The sequence below is a fragment of the Mirounga angustirostris genome, unplaced genomic scaffold (genome assembly GCF_029215605.1).
Source record: "Mirounga angustirostris isolate CCGP_5_RB_7025 unplaced genomic scaffold, mMirAng1.0.hap1 SCAF_2, whole genome shotgun sequence".
NCBI lineage: Eukaryota > Metazoa > Chordata > Mammalia > Carnivora > Phocidae > Mirounga > Mirounga angustirostris.
This window is the reverse complement of record NW_026991710.1, coordinates 43,284,178-43,299,557: the sequence shown is the minus strand read 5'-3', so window position 1 is coordinate 43,299,557 and position 15,380 is coordinate 43,284,178. Positions and strand designations below refer to the sequence as shown.

Genomic DNA, 15,380 nt, shown 5'->3' with positions numbered 1-15,380 from the left:
ATAGATTTTCTATAATTATCTATTCTCCCATTTAACCCTGTAATTCCCCTTTGAGAACTCTTCTCAGTGGATAGCTACATACAAAAAGAATGGCTATCTACCCTCCACATACTAATTTTTTAAATCAGAGAACTGCTTAATAAAGCAGCCCTCAGAAATGGTTATATAATAATAATATAAGGAAGAGCCTGAAAAAAAAAAAGTAATAAAATAACTGCCAATATAATTTTTATAGCCACCATTTATGGAATGTTTACTAGGGGCCAAGAACTGCCCTAAGTACTTTAGCATACACTTAAATTAGTAATAATGACAGATATTTAATTTTATTAACAATACTGAAAGAGAAAGCTTGTAACTAATTTATAGATGAAAAATTTCCAGTCCTGAAAAGCTAAATAGCTAGCTACCCAAAGGCAGAGCCCAGATCTGAACACAGGTTTGTGAGAAGCAAGGCTGGCCTCTTCATATACCCTAGATTCTCTATATACTTTCAGTAAGAGAGAAAGAATAAAATCATCTGTATAGGGGTGCCCGGGTGGCTCAGTGGGTTAAGCATCTGTCTTCGGCTCAGGTCATGTTCCCAGGGTCCTGGGATCGAGTCCCGCATCCGGTTCCTTGCTCAGAGGGGATCCTGCTTCTGCCCCTCCCCTCTGCTCATGCTCTGTCTCTCTCTCAAATAAGTAGAATCTTAAAAAAAAAAAAATCCTATGTATAACTGAAAGCCTGCTGCGTACAAAAATATAAGCAATATACCAAATCTTAAAAAGTTGTATCACATTAGTGAGATTATGGAAGACTTTTCATTTTATTCTTCCATTTCTTTTTCAAAATTAAAGAATTATAAAATTTAAAATTGTTATATTTTTGGCACCACTTGGTTGAGTATATTAAGGTCCCACATGAGTTGTCATTCTAGTATTTAATGCCCTTTAGTTTCCTATAGATTCAGAATAAAAGGAGTCCAACTACACCAATGGAAAAGGATCTGAGACAGGTGAGAATAAAAAATCATCCAGATAAAAGTTAGAGATGGAAACCACCACCCTGGTTCTAATACCTGCATCATAAATGAAACTCCTCCTGCCATTTTTAAGCAAATTTAGGTTAATTTTGAGGGAATAAATGTTTCATCTGAATGCTACATTACACTTTCAGGTTCTTAAGGTCCTAAATTCCAAGATACCACACAATGCAAAATACTCTAATATTATAGACAACAATATTTGCATTGAAATGAATTCTCTCATCATCACCATATATAAAATACTTAGGTTCCTCCTGAGTTTTCTAGAGTCCTTTGGCTCAATATATTTTTATGTCCTCTAGTGGAATAGAGCTTCAAATTCATGAAGTGTAAGAATTATTAGGATCAAAGAACCCCATCAGAGTTGTTTTAACATAAGGTATGATCTTTTTCAGGTTCTTCTGCATTAAGAAATTGGTGATGCATTAACATTTAATCAAGTACAAACACTATGCCAGGCACTTCTAGAAAATCTATTGCCTTTTCTCCTCTCTGCAGCCTCTGGAGTTAGAGGCTGTTTCTCAGAAGAGGAAATGCAGGCAGAGGTAAAGGAGAGTGCCTTCGAAAGGTAGGTGGCACAACCCCGACTGAAAACCAGGTGGGGACCATCCCCAAGCCTCCCACCCCCAGCCCCCAAAGAAATTACTTTTCTCTTTGTCTCCTCCTATTCTTGTCCTACCCCAACCCATCCCGAAACAATACAAAACCAGATTCAGGTTTCCCAGCCACAAGTCCTTCCAGTTACACAGTTATATTCTTGGAAATTGATGAATGGGTTTTAAAAATCTGATTACATACAATAATATGCTCAAAACATCCTTACTAATTGCTTTCTGGAGCTGAAGCTGATATATCAACATGCTCCCTAATCAACTTAGCAAATTAGCACTTATGGAGTTTAATATTTTAAAAGCATAGCTTTCTATTCAAATTAATAAATGGTTCACAATCACATTTAGGAAAGAAGTAAGACTCTTTCTGCATGCTGACTCTGTAATTGCAAGGAAAGGGTGTTTTCCACGTTTAGCCTGGTGAGATGCTTTCCATTACAACATGGGCAGAAATGCCAAAATTCTATGAGATTATTGCGGGATAAATCACAGACCTCTAACATTGCTTCATAAATTATTGAAGAAACATGGGGGAAAGAGGAGAAATGAAAACAAGTATCACACATCATTTTATTATTGCTCATGATGAAGAAATTTGCCACCCTACAAGTACAGAATCAAAGTCAAGCACTAAGACTATAATTGCATTTGAAAGGCAAGAAAACAGATGAAATTCAAACAATACTCAAAAGACAAAAAATGCGTAATTTAAAAATTATTATTATTTCCAGTAAATCAAAAACATCCAGTACATTCACTAGGTTCTGCTCTCATTAAGTAGACCTTGGAAAGTAAGTATTTAGTGAGATTTCCAGAGTAGGGAAGAAAAGGCTAAATGGATTGTGCATACCAGGTATGATGGGGTTAGGATTCTAGGGAACCATGATCCGGTTTATGCTGTGTAGAACCAATGAGTCAGGTCCCAGTGGATCTTCCTGAAGGTTTATGCTACGGCCTATAAAGTTGGAGGATGGGGTAAAGTGGGGGCTGTACTAGGAAGAAGCAGCCCAATTCAGCCCTTCCTGCAACAAATGAACTAGCCCCATGAATGGTAAAAAGATAAACCAAAGGCTCAGGGGCCTCCCTAAAAGATTCAGAGAAATACTTTAGGCTCTCAGCATCTGCACTCCTCCATGCAGCAAGCTACGATCCATTTCCAAGCTCAAGTCATTCAGCAAGGCCTAGAATTTTTGAAAAAGTTCCACTTAACATTTTGTTTGGTAGGGAGGGCGGGGTGGACAGCAGAAAATGACCCATTTAAACAACTTCGGTTACAGCCTACCACTTCCCCTTTATTAAAACTGGTAGAATTTGCTGTTGGGCTCTAGTTGGAAAAGGCGACAATGATCATTTTCATTCATTCATTCATTCGTGTGGTGACAAATTTCTAGTCATCGCTTCAACATTCTATTAACATAAAAAGGCAACTATCTAGCAATTTCTTCTTTCACTACTGTCAGTAATTTATACATTCCCATAGAGAGATTTACCGACAACTTCCAAGGTGGTTGTGACATTCGCTGATCCGAAAGTATTATTGGCGTAACACATGAACACTCCAGAATCATTAACTCTTGCTGAGCTGATAGTCAATCTTTCCTGACGTACAAAATTGAAGTCACCCTGATGCCAACTATTACTCTGAGTCTGTGCATTAGTCTGCTGGTTTCAGGAGAGAGGAAAAAAAAAAAAAAATCAAAGATTACCATAAAATTTAGATTCAGGATCTTTCCTAAATTAAAAATAGCAGCAATTAACTTCTCCATATTAACATTCATTATACGCTCCTTAAGTAAGAATAATAAAGCATCATGACAAGCCTGTCATTGGAACACTTCATAGTACGGGATTATATTGAAAGATAATCATTATTAATGATTGGAAAAAACATGAAAATTCATTTCATAATAACCGCAGCATGCATAATTCCAAATTCTCTGCGGCACTATTTTTTTTTTTAGCAGTGCCAAATTTTTAAAAGTTACTATATAAGAAATATTACAGAATACTGATATTTTACATTGAGTCAGCATAGTGAGGTCATGTCGGTATCTCCTGTTACACTTTTTTTTAATTCTATATCCCCACAATCGAAAGAAAACACCTCACTAATAATAATACTCTATTTTATTAACATTTATATTATTTTCATGAAGAAAAATTGAGTCACAATGTCTAAAACTCACTTGGAAATTCATCCTACAGCTCTCACCCAGCGGAATTTTGGCAACTATTAAGAGGGGTTCCAAAGTATGTGAGCCATGTTAAGATCAAGCCCCAAATTATTTAAGCATGAGTGAAAGAGAAAAAGTTGCAAATTTGCTCTTGTGATACCACCATTCTACATTCTACTCGTATGATTTGTCTGCAGACAAGACATGGAGAGATTTTTTTGTATGGAAAACATCATGGGAATAAAACAAACTATAGCCACTCTGAAAATATTAAAGGGAGTACCACATAGCTTTCTGCATCTTCCAAATTTTCTGTAATATGAACACATTCCTATTGAAAAAAATAACAACTAAAAAAAGTAAACAGGACCTGATATTGACATGGAATAGATCAAGGGTAATTTGCTGGCCAGGCTTTGGTGAACTATCAGCACTAGGATCACTCTGACATTATTGTAAATCAGAACAATCCTTATGGAAAGCAACTTAGCAGTTTGTTCATACCCCTGATCAATTCCAGCAAATTTATCTCAAGGAAATAACTCCTTTTTTTAAAAAAAGCTCCAAAATATTTATTGCAGAGAAATCTCAGGGATGACCTAAAGGTATACCAAGTATCAAAATTATAAATGTGAAAATAAGAAAAATGTTTATATTACTTAAAAGGCATAAATTGAATGTACCTTAAAACTGCAAACATGTGATAATACATATGCATGGGGGCAGAGAGAAAAGAAATATGAAAAAAAAAAGTGGGCAATATAGCATTTATAAAGACCAGTCACATGAAGACTACTGAGCTCCTGGAATGCTTGAGGTCCAAACTGTGTTGTAAATATAAAATATGTCCCAGATTTTGAAAACATAGTATGAAAAAAGTAATGTAAAATAACCCATTGATACTTTTTATATTATTACATGATAATATTTTAGCTATATTAGGTTAAATAAAATGTATTACAATCAATTTTACTTTTACTCTGTCATGTGCCTACTAGAAAATGTTAAGTTACATAGGCTCACATTTTATTTCCATTGCACAGCACTGCTACATGCAATGGTGGAATTATATCTGTTTCTCTTTTTTTTCCCTCATGCTATTATATTTTTGGAAATTTTTTTTTTTTTACATTAAAATGAGCATACATAAGAGCAGACTGCCAGAACTGAATGTTTTGAAATAAAAAGAAGAGAAACCTGCTTTGTTAAGTAACGGAGATTTTGAGCAAGTCAAGGACACCACTAATCTCAGCTTTTGTTTCTAAAAGGGAATGAGAGGGGCGCCTGGGTGGCTGGGTTGGTTAAGAGTTTGCCTTTGGCTCAGGTCATGAACTGGGTGGGGGTCCTAGGATCGAACCCCTATGTCAGACTCCCTGCTCAGCGGGGAGTCTGTTTCTCCCTCTGCCTCTCCCCCTTGCTCTCTCTCTCTCTCAAATAAATAAATAAATAAAATCTTTACATAAATAAATAAAAGGGAATGAGAAAGGTCTTTAAAGGCCTTTCCAGTTTGACGCACAATGCAGAGATGAAGATACTCTCTTCCAAGAGATTCTTCTAATAATTGGCAGAAATCTGCCATTTTACTGCACAAGAGCAATGAGGAAGATGCAATAGCAGGGTGAGGTGACACTGTTTTGTCCTCTCCTAGTCCATCAGGTCACAGACATCTCTGCAAACGCAGAGTGACAATGGACAGGTAACATAAACACATTCTAGATTTTTGGTATGTCTTCCTTCTAGTTCTTGCAAGAGCCCAAGGGTCTACAATAGGGAGCTAAATAGGAACAATGAACACATCAGTGCGGGAAGGATTAGCTTGGTCCTAAGTGACTCAATACCAACACCTAACCCTGAAGACCATAATTCAGGATACTGTCAAATATCATAATAAAAAGTAAAAATGCAAGGGTGTAGCAGGCATTAGAAAAGCTAACCAAGATTCGCAAGTGTTGAATCGACTCTAAGACTCTCTTAACATTTTAAAACAAATGACTGCAAAAACTCTAGAACAGTTATCCTAAATTTCACTGTGAGTTAAACTTATTCTAAATGGTCAGTATAAAATACCATGGATTTTTAAGATAATTTTGATAGTGCTAAGTATTCCAAATGAAGCCAAAGGGTATCAACAAAAGATTTATGGATGAACCTTGGCATAGAGCCATGAGCCCCATCTGCAAGTCACACATTACATATTGTTTGCATGTGATTTGGTTTTCCTTAACCCTTGAGGTGCACACTGGGATTTCCCCAAAGAGCTCCCAACACTGAAGGCTTATCTTCCAGCGCCAGTGGATTAATTGGGAATGGCATGCGGGACTCCTGGGAAAAATGGTTCAGAACAAAACTGCCTGGGGCAATTTAATTTCTTATCAAAAAAAGGCTAATTTTCAAGTTATGCAGAGGCTCAAATACGCACATGGTCTAAACTGTTCTCTCATCTGAAATCAAGGATTATAGAAAGCCAATTAATACAAGACTGTGTTCTGTAAGGTTAGTCAAAAATTCGTACATAAGCTACTGTTTTTATTAAATTATATGATACGGAAACTAAAACTTGTTTCTCTGAGCCACTGGTTTGAAAGAACAAGTCTCTAGTACAATCCATTCTCCTAGTCAACGGCAGGTTTCATTAGCAAGGTATCATCCATCACAAGTCTACGTGAATACTATCGCAGTACTTTGCATTACGCTAATCACCATGGTTACTTATCTAGCAAAGAATTCTTTAAACAGGCATGAAATTGCCAATGTTAAATACAGAGCAGGAGGAGGAAGAGGAGGAAGAGGAGGAGGAGGAAAATATATTATTTCTTTTCTCCAATGTAATGAATATTTGTGTACTGAAGAAAAACCACCGTGACAGCTAATTAACTAGATGGCCAAGATTATGCAAATAAAGATTATTGAATATTCAGTCGATGGAAATTTTAAAGTGAAATATTTGGGAAATTAGACATTTGAAAGACCTTGCTACTAATGTGTATTTAGAGAAAGAAAAAAAAAGAAACGTCATATAACCGGCTAAAATTTACTTAAGATATGCCTAACACAGCAGTTAAAATATAGTAGACATTCAATATGCATTTGTTAAATGAATGAGAACTTAAACATGTCCAAATGTTTCAGATTAAAGATAACCATTTTATTAATAGTGACTAAAACAAATAGAAAACCATTAGCAACTTGATCTCAGGTAACCAGCCTCGGGGCGGGGGGGAAGTCAGATCAATACAAAAAGAAACCCATCTCTCAAATGAATAGGCCACTTTGTGGGAAAGGAAAGAGCTCCCTGGTTGGTTATCTGAGACCGTTTACTCTTTTATATATGGAAGAGAAAAAAAAATCGACAACTTTTCCCACTATTTTAAATAATCTGGCCTGGATAGTTTTAACAGTCTTAAAAGTCAAAGGACTTAACGCGGTTAATCAGAAGTTTTCTTAAAAATTTCCCTATGAAAGTCAAAGAAACAGCACGTGGTAATAACAGGAGTCTCAAGTTCTCTCTTCGATTTTCTCAAAATAAACTGACAAAATGACACGCGTTTGTCACGAATAATGAATGTACACACCCACATATGGTGTTACGAAAGGGTGCATCTCGACACACGCCCAGACACAGCCCCACCTTACACAGACGCTCCAGCTGAGCCTCCCCAGGACAATGAATAGACTGGTTTAAGGGAAAACCTTCCAATCTCCCCACGTGGCAAGAACGATGTATCGAGAAGAACAAAGGCAACAAGCCACTCAACTCACCTGGCTGTTTTCCTTGATCCACATGGAGTCCACAGAACTAGACACATCCTTTACCAAGCACATCACAGAGAATTCTTCCCCTTCCCTAAGAAGAGAGCTTGCTTTGGACACCGACACAACCGGGACAGCTCTGATGGCTGGAAGAAACAGAAACGGGGCCCTCAAATCACGTGCTCTACGATCCTGGGCCATTTTCACTTACCACATTTCCGCAAATGCACACACCTTACTGGTGGTCTTTCAAATAAGGTATCAAGTGTGGCACTAACCGGTCTGCATTACTTGCAGATCTGAAGACGTCAGCAATTAAATCTGGCATCCTTCAAACAAATTCGTCAGCATCGAGTGAAAATGACAGGAATGTCTGCATTATCTGATAATGCTGCTGGACAATGCTATTTTGAAATAGGGAGAAACCCTGGCATAGAGAAACGGCTTTAATCTTTACCTCACACAACCTTGATGGTCTCATGAGGACGTGACCTACGACTAATCATATTCTTTTCACCAGACATCTTTCCCATGTGCCATAATAATAACCTCTTGCTCATTTCTAAAAATCTCCATTTTGTTTTATTTTTAAAGATTTATTTATTTATTTATTTGAGAAAGAGAGAGCGCATGAGAGGGGGGAGGGCCAGAGGGAGAAGGAGACTCCCCGCTGAGCAGGGAGCCCAATGCGGGACTCGATCCTGGGACTCCAGGATCATGACCTGAGCCGAAGGCAGTCGCTTAACCAACTGAGCCACCCAGGCGCCCCTGATAATCTCCATTTTTTAAATAATCAAACTTTCCTTAATCCCAATGAGCATACTTTTTCAAAAGCCTTCAAAAAAAACTACTCGGTAGCTGTATGCCAACTGGTGTTGAATCTGATGATCTCGGAGATACAAAATCTAGACATCTTCCAGCTATGAAAATAATCTACATAATGCCCCCATAATAACAAGGTCCATACTCAGCTGGTACTTTCCTCTTCAGATTGGGAATAGCTTGGGAATGCATTAAAATCAAATCATGGAGGAGAAAGTCAATCCCTCTATCAATAGTCAATCGAGGAGTGAACCACGTATATGCTAATCTTTTCAAACAGCCGAAGGGAAGCCTCCCAGTGAGGTTCTCCTGGAAGGAACACCTCATGCAGTTATGACTCTGCGTGTCCTGAGGTCGGTTTTCACAGCTGTCCCTGGTGTGGTCTGAACGCCAGTCTCCGCTAGACGTGGCCGTGGACTGGTGGTGGGGGTGGACTGGTGGTGGGGGTTGGGGGCTACGAAACGAAGAATTCACAAGCAGCTGATGGGAGCTGGGAGCTGGGAGCTGGGAGCTGGGAGCTGGGGCAAGTGATGAAGGGCCAGCTGCCTGACTGCCGATACTAAAATGGACCCGGGAGAAGAGAGAAGGTGCCTCTCCCTCGACGGAGGCGCCACCTCCCAGCGGAAGGAGAGAAAGGGCCCCTACCTGCCCTCACTTTCAGGGTGAATTTCGTTGACAGCACGGACTTGCCCTTCTGGTCTGCAGAGCAGTGCAAGCAGAGTCGGTGATACTCGCGCTTCACGTGTCTGATCGTGATGCCAGCCTTGGGATCAGTGACAAACGTCAAGTCCTTGGGAAGAGGTTTCCCCTCACACCCCCTGAGGGAGTAATTGGTCACCTCGGGGTCTGTCAGAGGACAGCGGACCAGCGTATCATTGTCTTCTTTCCCATACAAGCGAAGGTCAATGAGGAAAAGCTGCGCTGGATCTAAAGCACATCAAAAAATCAGTAGTTCGAATGGCTGCTCACAGGTACTGAAAACATTTTTAAAAGATCTCAGAGGACTCTGATCTTTTCTTTGCAAGCTAAAGTTGAATTCATCCAAGTAGTACTAATTAAGCAACAGTGAACATTTGTTAACCCCTTTCACGTGTCAGACACTAAGCTCAGACCATTATGCTTTATCTCATTTAATCCTCAAAACACTCCCATGTGATGGGCACTATTGTTACCATTTCAGAGATGAAGAAACCGAAGTCTGAAAAAAGTGACTCTCCTAAAAAGTGATACGGCCCAGAAAAGGCTGAGCATACCACAGTCCAGGGGATACAGACACAGTCCAACGGATACTGCAACTTGAGCTCTTAAAACTCTGAGGATATTTTATTACAATAGTTACTCTTCTTCTACAACAGGGAATACTCTAGGGAGGATGGGCCAAGACTAAGCCAGTGTGATGATACCTATTAGGGTTCTTCCTCTACCCCTCTCTGTGGGGGCCCCTTTTCAGAGCCCCCAGTCTCCAGGATCTTGCAGCTTCTGCATAAAATCTGCAAAACTATTAGCGGGCCACCCTGTACAAACGTCATGTGGGCCTCACCCTTCATACTTCTTGAAAGATATGTATAAATATAAACTTCTGGACATCAAATGAAGCCATATTCCCAAGGGGAGCTTATGAGTTTCAGGAATACTGTAGTAAGTATCATCCAAACCAGGACACCTGTGAGTGAAAGGGAGTGCTATTAAGAATTATGCCAGGATACCAGGTGTGGACTGGAAAGGCCTCAGGCAGACTGGGACCTCCTATAAGCAAAGACAAACCTCATTCTATATACACAATATACAGCCAACTCTGCTGTGTAAAGATAATACAGATAGATGGCTGGGCCAACAGATCATGTTTAAAATGTTTTTTAATTGTCCTTTCCACCTGGAATTCAGGTGTCTCACAAAAATCAATTTGACATCATTGAAATATACTTACCATTTAATTTTGGAAAAAAAAAAATTTTTTTTTCCCAGAGTGAATTATGCACCTCCCAGCTTAATTTGTTCTATGAGTAAAGTCCCTCATGATGGCAGAACTAAGATCCAAGGCCATCGCTGGTTATTTTCCCATCTACTCTTTCAGTTGCTTAACGCTAGCTCCTACAATGCCCCGATTTCCTTCACGGCTGTAACATAACTTACTTAAGTATCCAAACATCTTAAATCAGTAATAATTCAGTGGAGTGCTAAGTTACTGAGCAAGACTTCCCTTCTAAAGAAAATCCATGAACTCTGCGAGACTGACTTGGCTAATTGAGCCGTTTTCCCCATTTAGCAGTGGTCTACCCACTGTGTTAATATGCAGAATGATACTTCATGACCACCTGGAAATTCCAGAGTACCTTCTTGAACATCAAAGAACAGCACCCAGGTTATCCCAACCATTATGGAACCATACCCCGAGGCTAAGCTGTGCCTTATCCGTGTGTATTTTTCAGCTACCCACCTAGGAAAGAATAACAGATAAACTAAGGGGAGGCAGAGTCAATTTCCCAGCAACCTTCTTTATAGTGAACACTATGGAGTCAACTTTATTAACCCTTGATAGAACTCAAATTTGCACAATTCTGTCTCCTGAACAACAATTACATGAGGACAACAGAGCTGATGATCTTATCCGAATGTTTCAGTGAGAAAATGAAACTCTAGAGCTTGCTCAGATCTGCCATCTAGGACAAATTTATTCACTATTCTTCCACAGTATCATGGGTGAGGACTCCTACGCTGGCCTGTTTCAATGATAGCTCCAGTCCAGGCACAAACTCAGGACCAATAACACTAGTTCTCCTCCTATAACCTGGGTCAGTCTCTTAAAGCTTTAAGTACTTGTTTTTACATCAACAGAAAGATTCTTCCTGCCTCCCACTGTCAGCAAACCTCCTCTTGACAAGGATGTTAAAAGCACAAACACAGATGAATCACTGAGTTTATCATAGGAAATGGGGTACGGAAATCCAACGATCATATTTTTCTTCTGTTTCTAAGAGGTCACAGTTTTGTTTTTTGGTTTTCTTTTTTTTTTTTTAATGAAACAACTGACAACTATTAAGAACCTAAGAGGGGACATGGGGTGATTAGCTGACTGCGTTATTTTTCTGGAATTTGCTCCCTAAAAGTGGGTCAGTTCTTTTGAAGTGTTGGTCTGTTTAGGACTTCAGAGGCCTTTAGTTTCCTGAAGTGTTTTTACTAAGTGGGAGTATCTAGGATCTCAAGGCATTAAAATGCAGCTTTCCCAAAGGGCCTAATTTATTCTCAGGGTTTACTCACAGTGCCAGGACAAATGGGCTAACCATATTGTAATCTCATTAGGAAGAGTATTGCAGCCTTGCAGACCTTCAGCTGGAGTCATACCCATGGCCACAATGTATCAAAAGATGGGGGGAAACTAACAAAGAAAAATTTGTTTTAGGCATCTGAGACCCAGCCAGTAATATTTTCTCTCTGGCTCAGCCATCTATATGTCATCCATAATTAAGAACAGGATATTAAGTTCTCTAAAGCATAGCATGAAAGAAAGCCACACATTTACCTCTAACAAACACATAAATGGACCTGCTTAAACCATCTCTGTTGGTACACGTGTAATTGCCTGTGTTGGCGGCCTCGGCTTTCTCTGTGATCCATTCATTGCGTGTGTTCTCACTCAATTGACCCGGGGTCTCAAAAGTCCATTTGACAAATCCTGGATCGGTGCATAACAGCCTAATCTCGTCGCCAACACTGACTATTAACTCTGATTTTGCTGGGTGGATGGATGGTAGAGACAGTTCCCCTGGACTCACAGATGGTTGAGAAGAGCCTGCCAAGAAAAATAAGAATCGTGTTGAGTATGATCTTTTTCCTTGGCGAAATAAAGCATTTCTTCCAATATTGATTTCCATCTTCTGTGTGCTCTACAATAAAAATAGGACAAAGCTGCCCTGCTATTTATAGTTAGAAAGAGTTCTGTTTAAAGTTTCTTAAGTTCGGCAGCAGCTCTTTCTGCCCACGGGTCCTGTCCCTGTGCTTTAATAAAACCACCATTTTGCACCCCCCCCCCAAAAAAATAAATAAATAAATAAAATAAAGTTTCTTAAGTTCATCCAGAAAATCATCTTCTGCAACTCTCAATTAATCCTGAGGGTCACACTTGGTATGCGAGCCATACTTGTGGGATGCCATGGCCTTCCCTGGGTTAAACACACAGCTGGGTCAAGTTTCTACTCTGAATATGGGCCATGGCAATGGTAGTGACATGCTGACACCCAGCGTAAAACAACAAAAACAAAACCCCATGCTATAAAAAACAAAACACAACAACAACAACCACCACCACCCCCTGGCCAGTTACTCTTCTGGCAAAATGTACATGACCGTGACATAGCTTGGCTGTGAATTCAGTTATGTGTATGCAATTCTCCTTAATATGGTGATGTTCATCAAAAGGAGACCGATTTAAGAGTTTCAAACAATAAGGCAGAACACAAAAATCCCATTTTAAAGATCAGACCATGAGATATTTCATGACATAGGTGGGGTTGCTGCCTAATCAAACTAATGCCTAGACAGGTTTCCTAGTTTAAGATGCAAACTTTAGACTCTGAACATGAAACGTGAACCTCAGAAAATTCACGGCAGCCAATTCATTCATTCGTTCATCCATCTGTTGCATGAACGCAAGTATCTGTTCATTAATGATGATCTGCAAAAGCTTCGAGCTTTGCAGCTCTGGGTTGTTACACACTCCAGAGTTTAAAGAACACACTGCTCATGTGTCAGAATTAAGTGAAATATAGGTACAAGTTTTAGCTTTAAGTTGAAGAAGAAGAAGAAGAAGTGGGCTGGACCTTGACCATATCAGAAAAGGTGAAAGAGAAGACAGACACGTGCCACGGACATATATACACCATAGGAAAATAAAGACCATGCAGAGACACTATATGTTTTTCGGTAAAAAAGTAACATGTGCAGTAAGATACCAGAGATCTTCTAGATTTGAGGAAATCTGTGAAGAGGTCTGGTCCTCAGGTAAGCAGAAGCAATGAGATCTATAGTAAAGGATCTGAGATGAAAGATGCATTCTAACTACCAGAGGAAAAACACATTAAAGGCTATAGTGTAATTAAAACTACAAAGCCTGACTCCCATATGACCTGGGTGAGCGAGTGGGAAGAAAGGGTCCCTGGGTAAGGTGGGCTAGAGCAACAGGGTCACAGAACTCCCCCTCTGGGGGTGGGGGGTGGGAGGTAGCTTTCTACCACTTCCGCAGGGTCACAGGCGAAATGGGTATCCATCCCCTCCACACTTATACAAGGTCGGAGACAAGAAGTGACCTGAGTTCTGAAGGAGGAGTAAAAGGCAAAAGCAGCAAGTGAGCCACGCCAGGAAGCTCTCCACAAGTCTGGCAGGACTGGGGATGCGGAGACATGAGCAGAAACAGATGGGGACAGGAGGGGCAAGTGCCCTGCTCCCAGGGCATACCTGGCCAGTGGACGCCCTTCTCCTCACCTCATGGCCTGCATTGCAGATGGTGGAGGAAGAGCAAAAATGTGTGAAGTGAAAAGAAAGGATCAGACAGTCAAGGGTGAGGGCTTGTGGAAAAAAGAGGAATGCACAGAGTACCAATCTTGGAGAGCTCTTCCAGCTCAGAGGGTATAGATTTGAGACTTAAAAATCAAACAAAAATGAACAAGCACCAACAGCAACAAAAAACCACCACCACGAAGGAAGGGAGGGAGGGGGGAGCTCAAGAGGGAAGAAGGTTTCAAAGAAAAGGTGGTGGGTCCGAGGGCAGATGCTGAGCAAGATCAAGGGAATGAACAACAAAAGTGAAGGGAATGAACCGACTACATCTGGTGAGAAAGAGACGGCAGGAAACCCAAGAGTACAATTTCAGGTGAGTGGGAATTTCTGTATGCTCCGAGGTTAAAGGCTCTATGTAGAGACCTCTCTCTGAGGAGCGATGACACCAGAGGGCAGAGAAAAAGACCTGCAGTCAAACGAGGTTAAAAGTTACAAAAGAGACCTGTTGACATGTGAAGATAGGGGGAGGAGAATCTGTGGAGAGGGACAGACCAAAGATGCTCTAAAGAGGCACAGAAACTCTCCCCTGCAGGTGCAGAGATGACTGGTCTCAATTTCAATTTGTCACCCAGACAGATACTGCATCTGGGCACCTTCTGACCAAGGCTTCAATCGCAGCTCCACGAGGTCATGCCAAGTACAACCCAGACTGAAGACCCTCACCAAACCTCAAGTCACAGAGGGTAACAACAAGGTTGATGACAATCATCAAATGTTATTAAGCACCAACAACGTAAGAAGTACTATAGACAAGACCATCCGTCCCCACTGAGGCTCAGCATCTAAATGGTGGGGCCAGAATATGGAAACAAAGTGCCTGGGATTGTTTTTAAAGTCAAATAATGGAAACGGGCACAGCAATAACTGGAGACACTATTATTTCAATTATTAATCCCCTTTTTAAAAAAGGAGTAGTTCTAGCGAATAGGGACGTTGACAGAAAATTTAATCCAAAAATTCTTCAAGAATTTATATCGCAATATACTTCAATCAATCTGGCTTTCTCAGGAGTGCATATGTAGACAGGACAATCCAGCTGAATAAATATTGCTGACTTCCGGAGACCTACCATGCCAATGGAAGTGTGACGAAGGCAGGCCACTCAACTTCTGTGCCCAAGTTTCCAGATCCGGAAAATGATAAAAATACCCTCATCTCCTGAGTTCTTATGGGAATCAGATGTGACAAATACACACAAGGAGCTTAACACAGGACAGGGCACTTTGAATAGATGTTGGCTATTACAATGAGGCAGTGAAGCATACTCGGGAAGAGCTTGGCTCTTGAGTTAAGACTCTAGATTTGCATCCTGGCTCTGCCAAGGAGTAAGCGTGTGATCCTCAGGCAAGTTACCAATCAACTGTGCCTTGGTCTCCTCATTTGCAAAGTCGGGGCAGTAGCAGAACTTATTTCATAAGGCTACTATACAAAGCACTCAGAACT

The 15,380-nt window shown here is 40.3% G+C and overlaps 1 protein-coding gene across 5 annotated transcripts in view; it reads right to left on the bottom strand.

Annotated features, from left to right (window-relative positions):
* Positions 1-15,380, bottom strand: part of KIT (KIT proto-oncogene, receptor tyrosine kinase) — an 80,571-nt gene that overhangs the window by 33,759 nt on the left and 31,432 nt on the right. For 3 of the 5 annotated variants that reach the window (XM_045881130.3, XM_064584496.1, XM_045881132.3), the window contains exons 2-5: positions 11,905-12,174; positions 9,030-9,311; positions 7,572-7,708; positions 3,129-3,300 (exon numbers count right to left, since the gene is read on the bottom strand). In XM_045881130.3, coding sequence (XP_045737086.1) covers positions 3,129-3,300; positions 7,572-7,708; positions 9,030-9,311; positions 11,905-12,174 — 861 coding nt within the window. The remainder of the gene's footprint in view (positions 1-3,128; positions 3,301-7,571; positions 7,709-9,029; positions 9,312-11,904; positions 12,175-15,380) is intronic. The other 2 variants (XM_045881131.3, XM_045881134.3) reach the window with 1 other exon arrangement.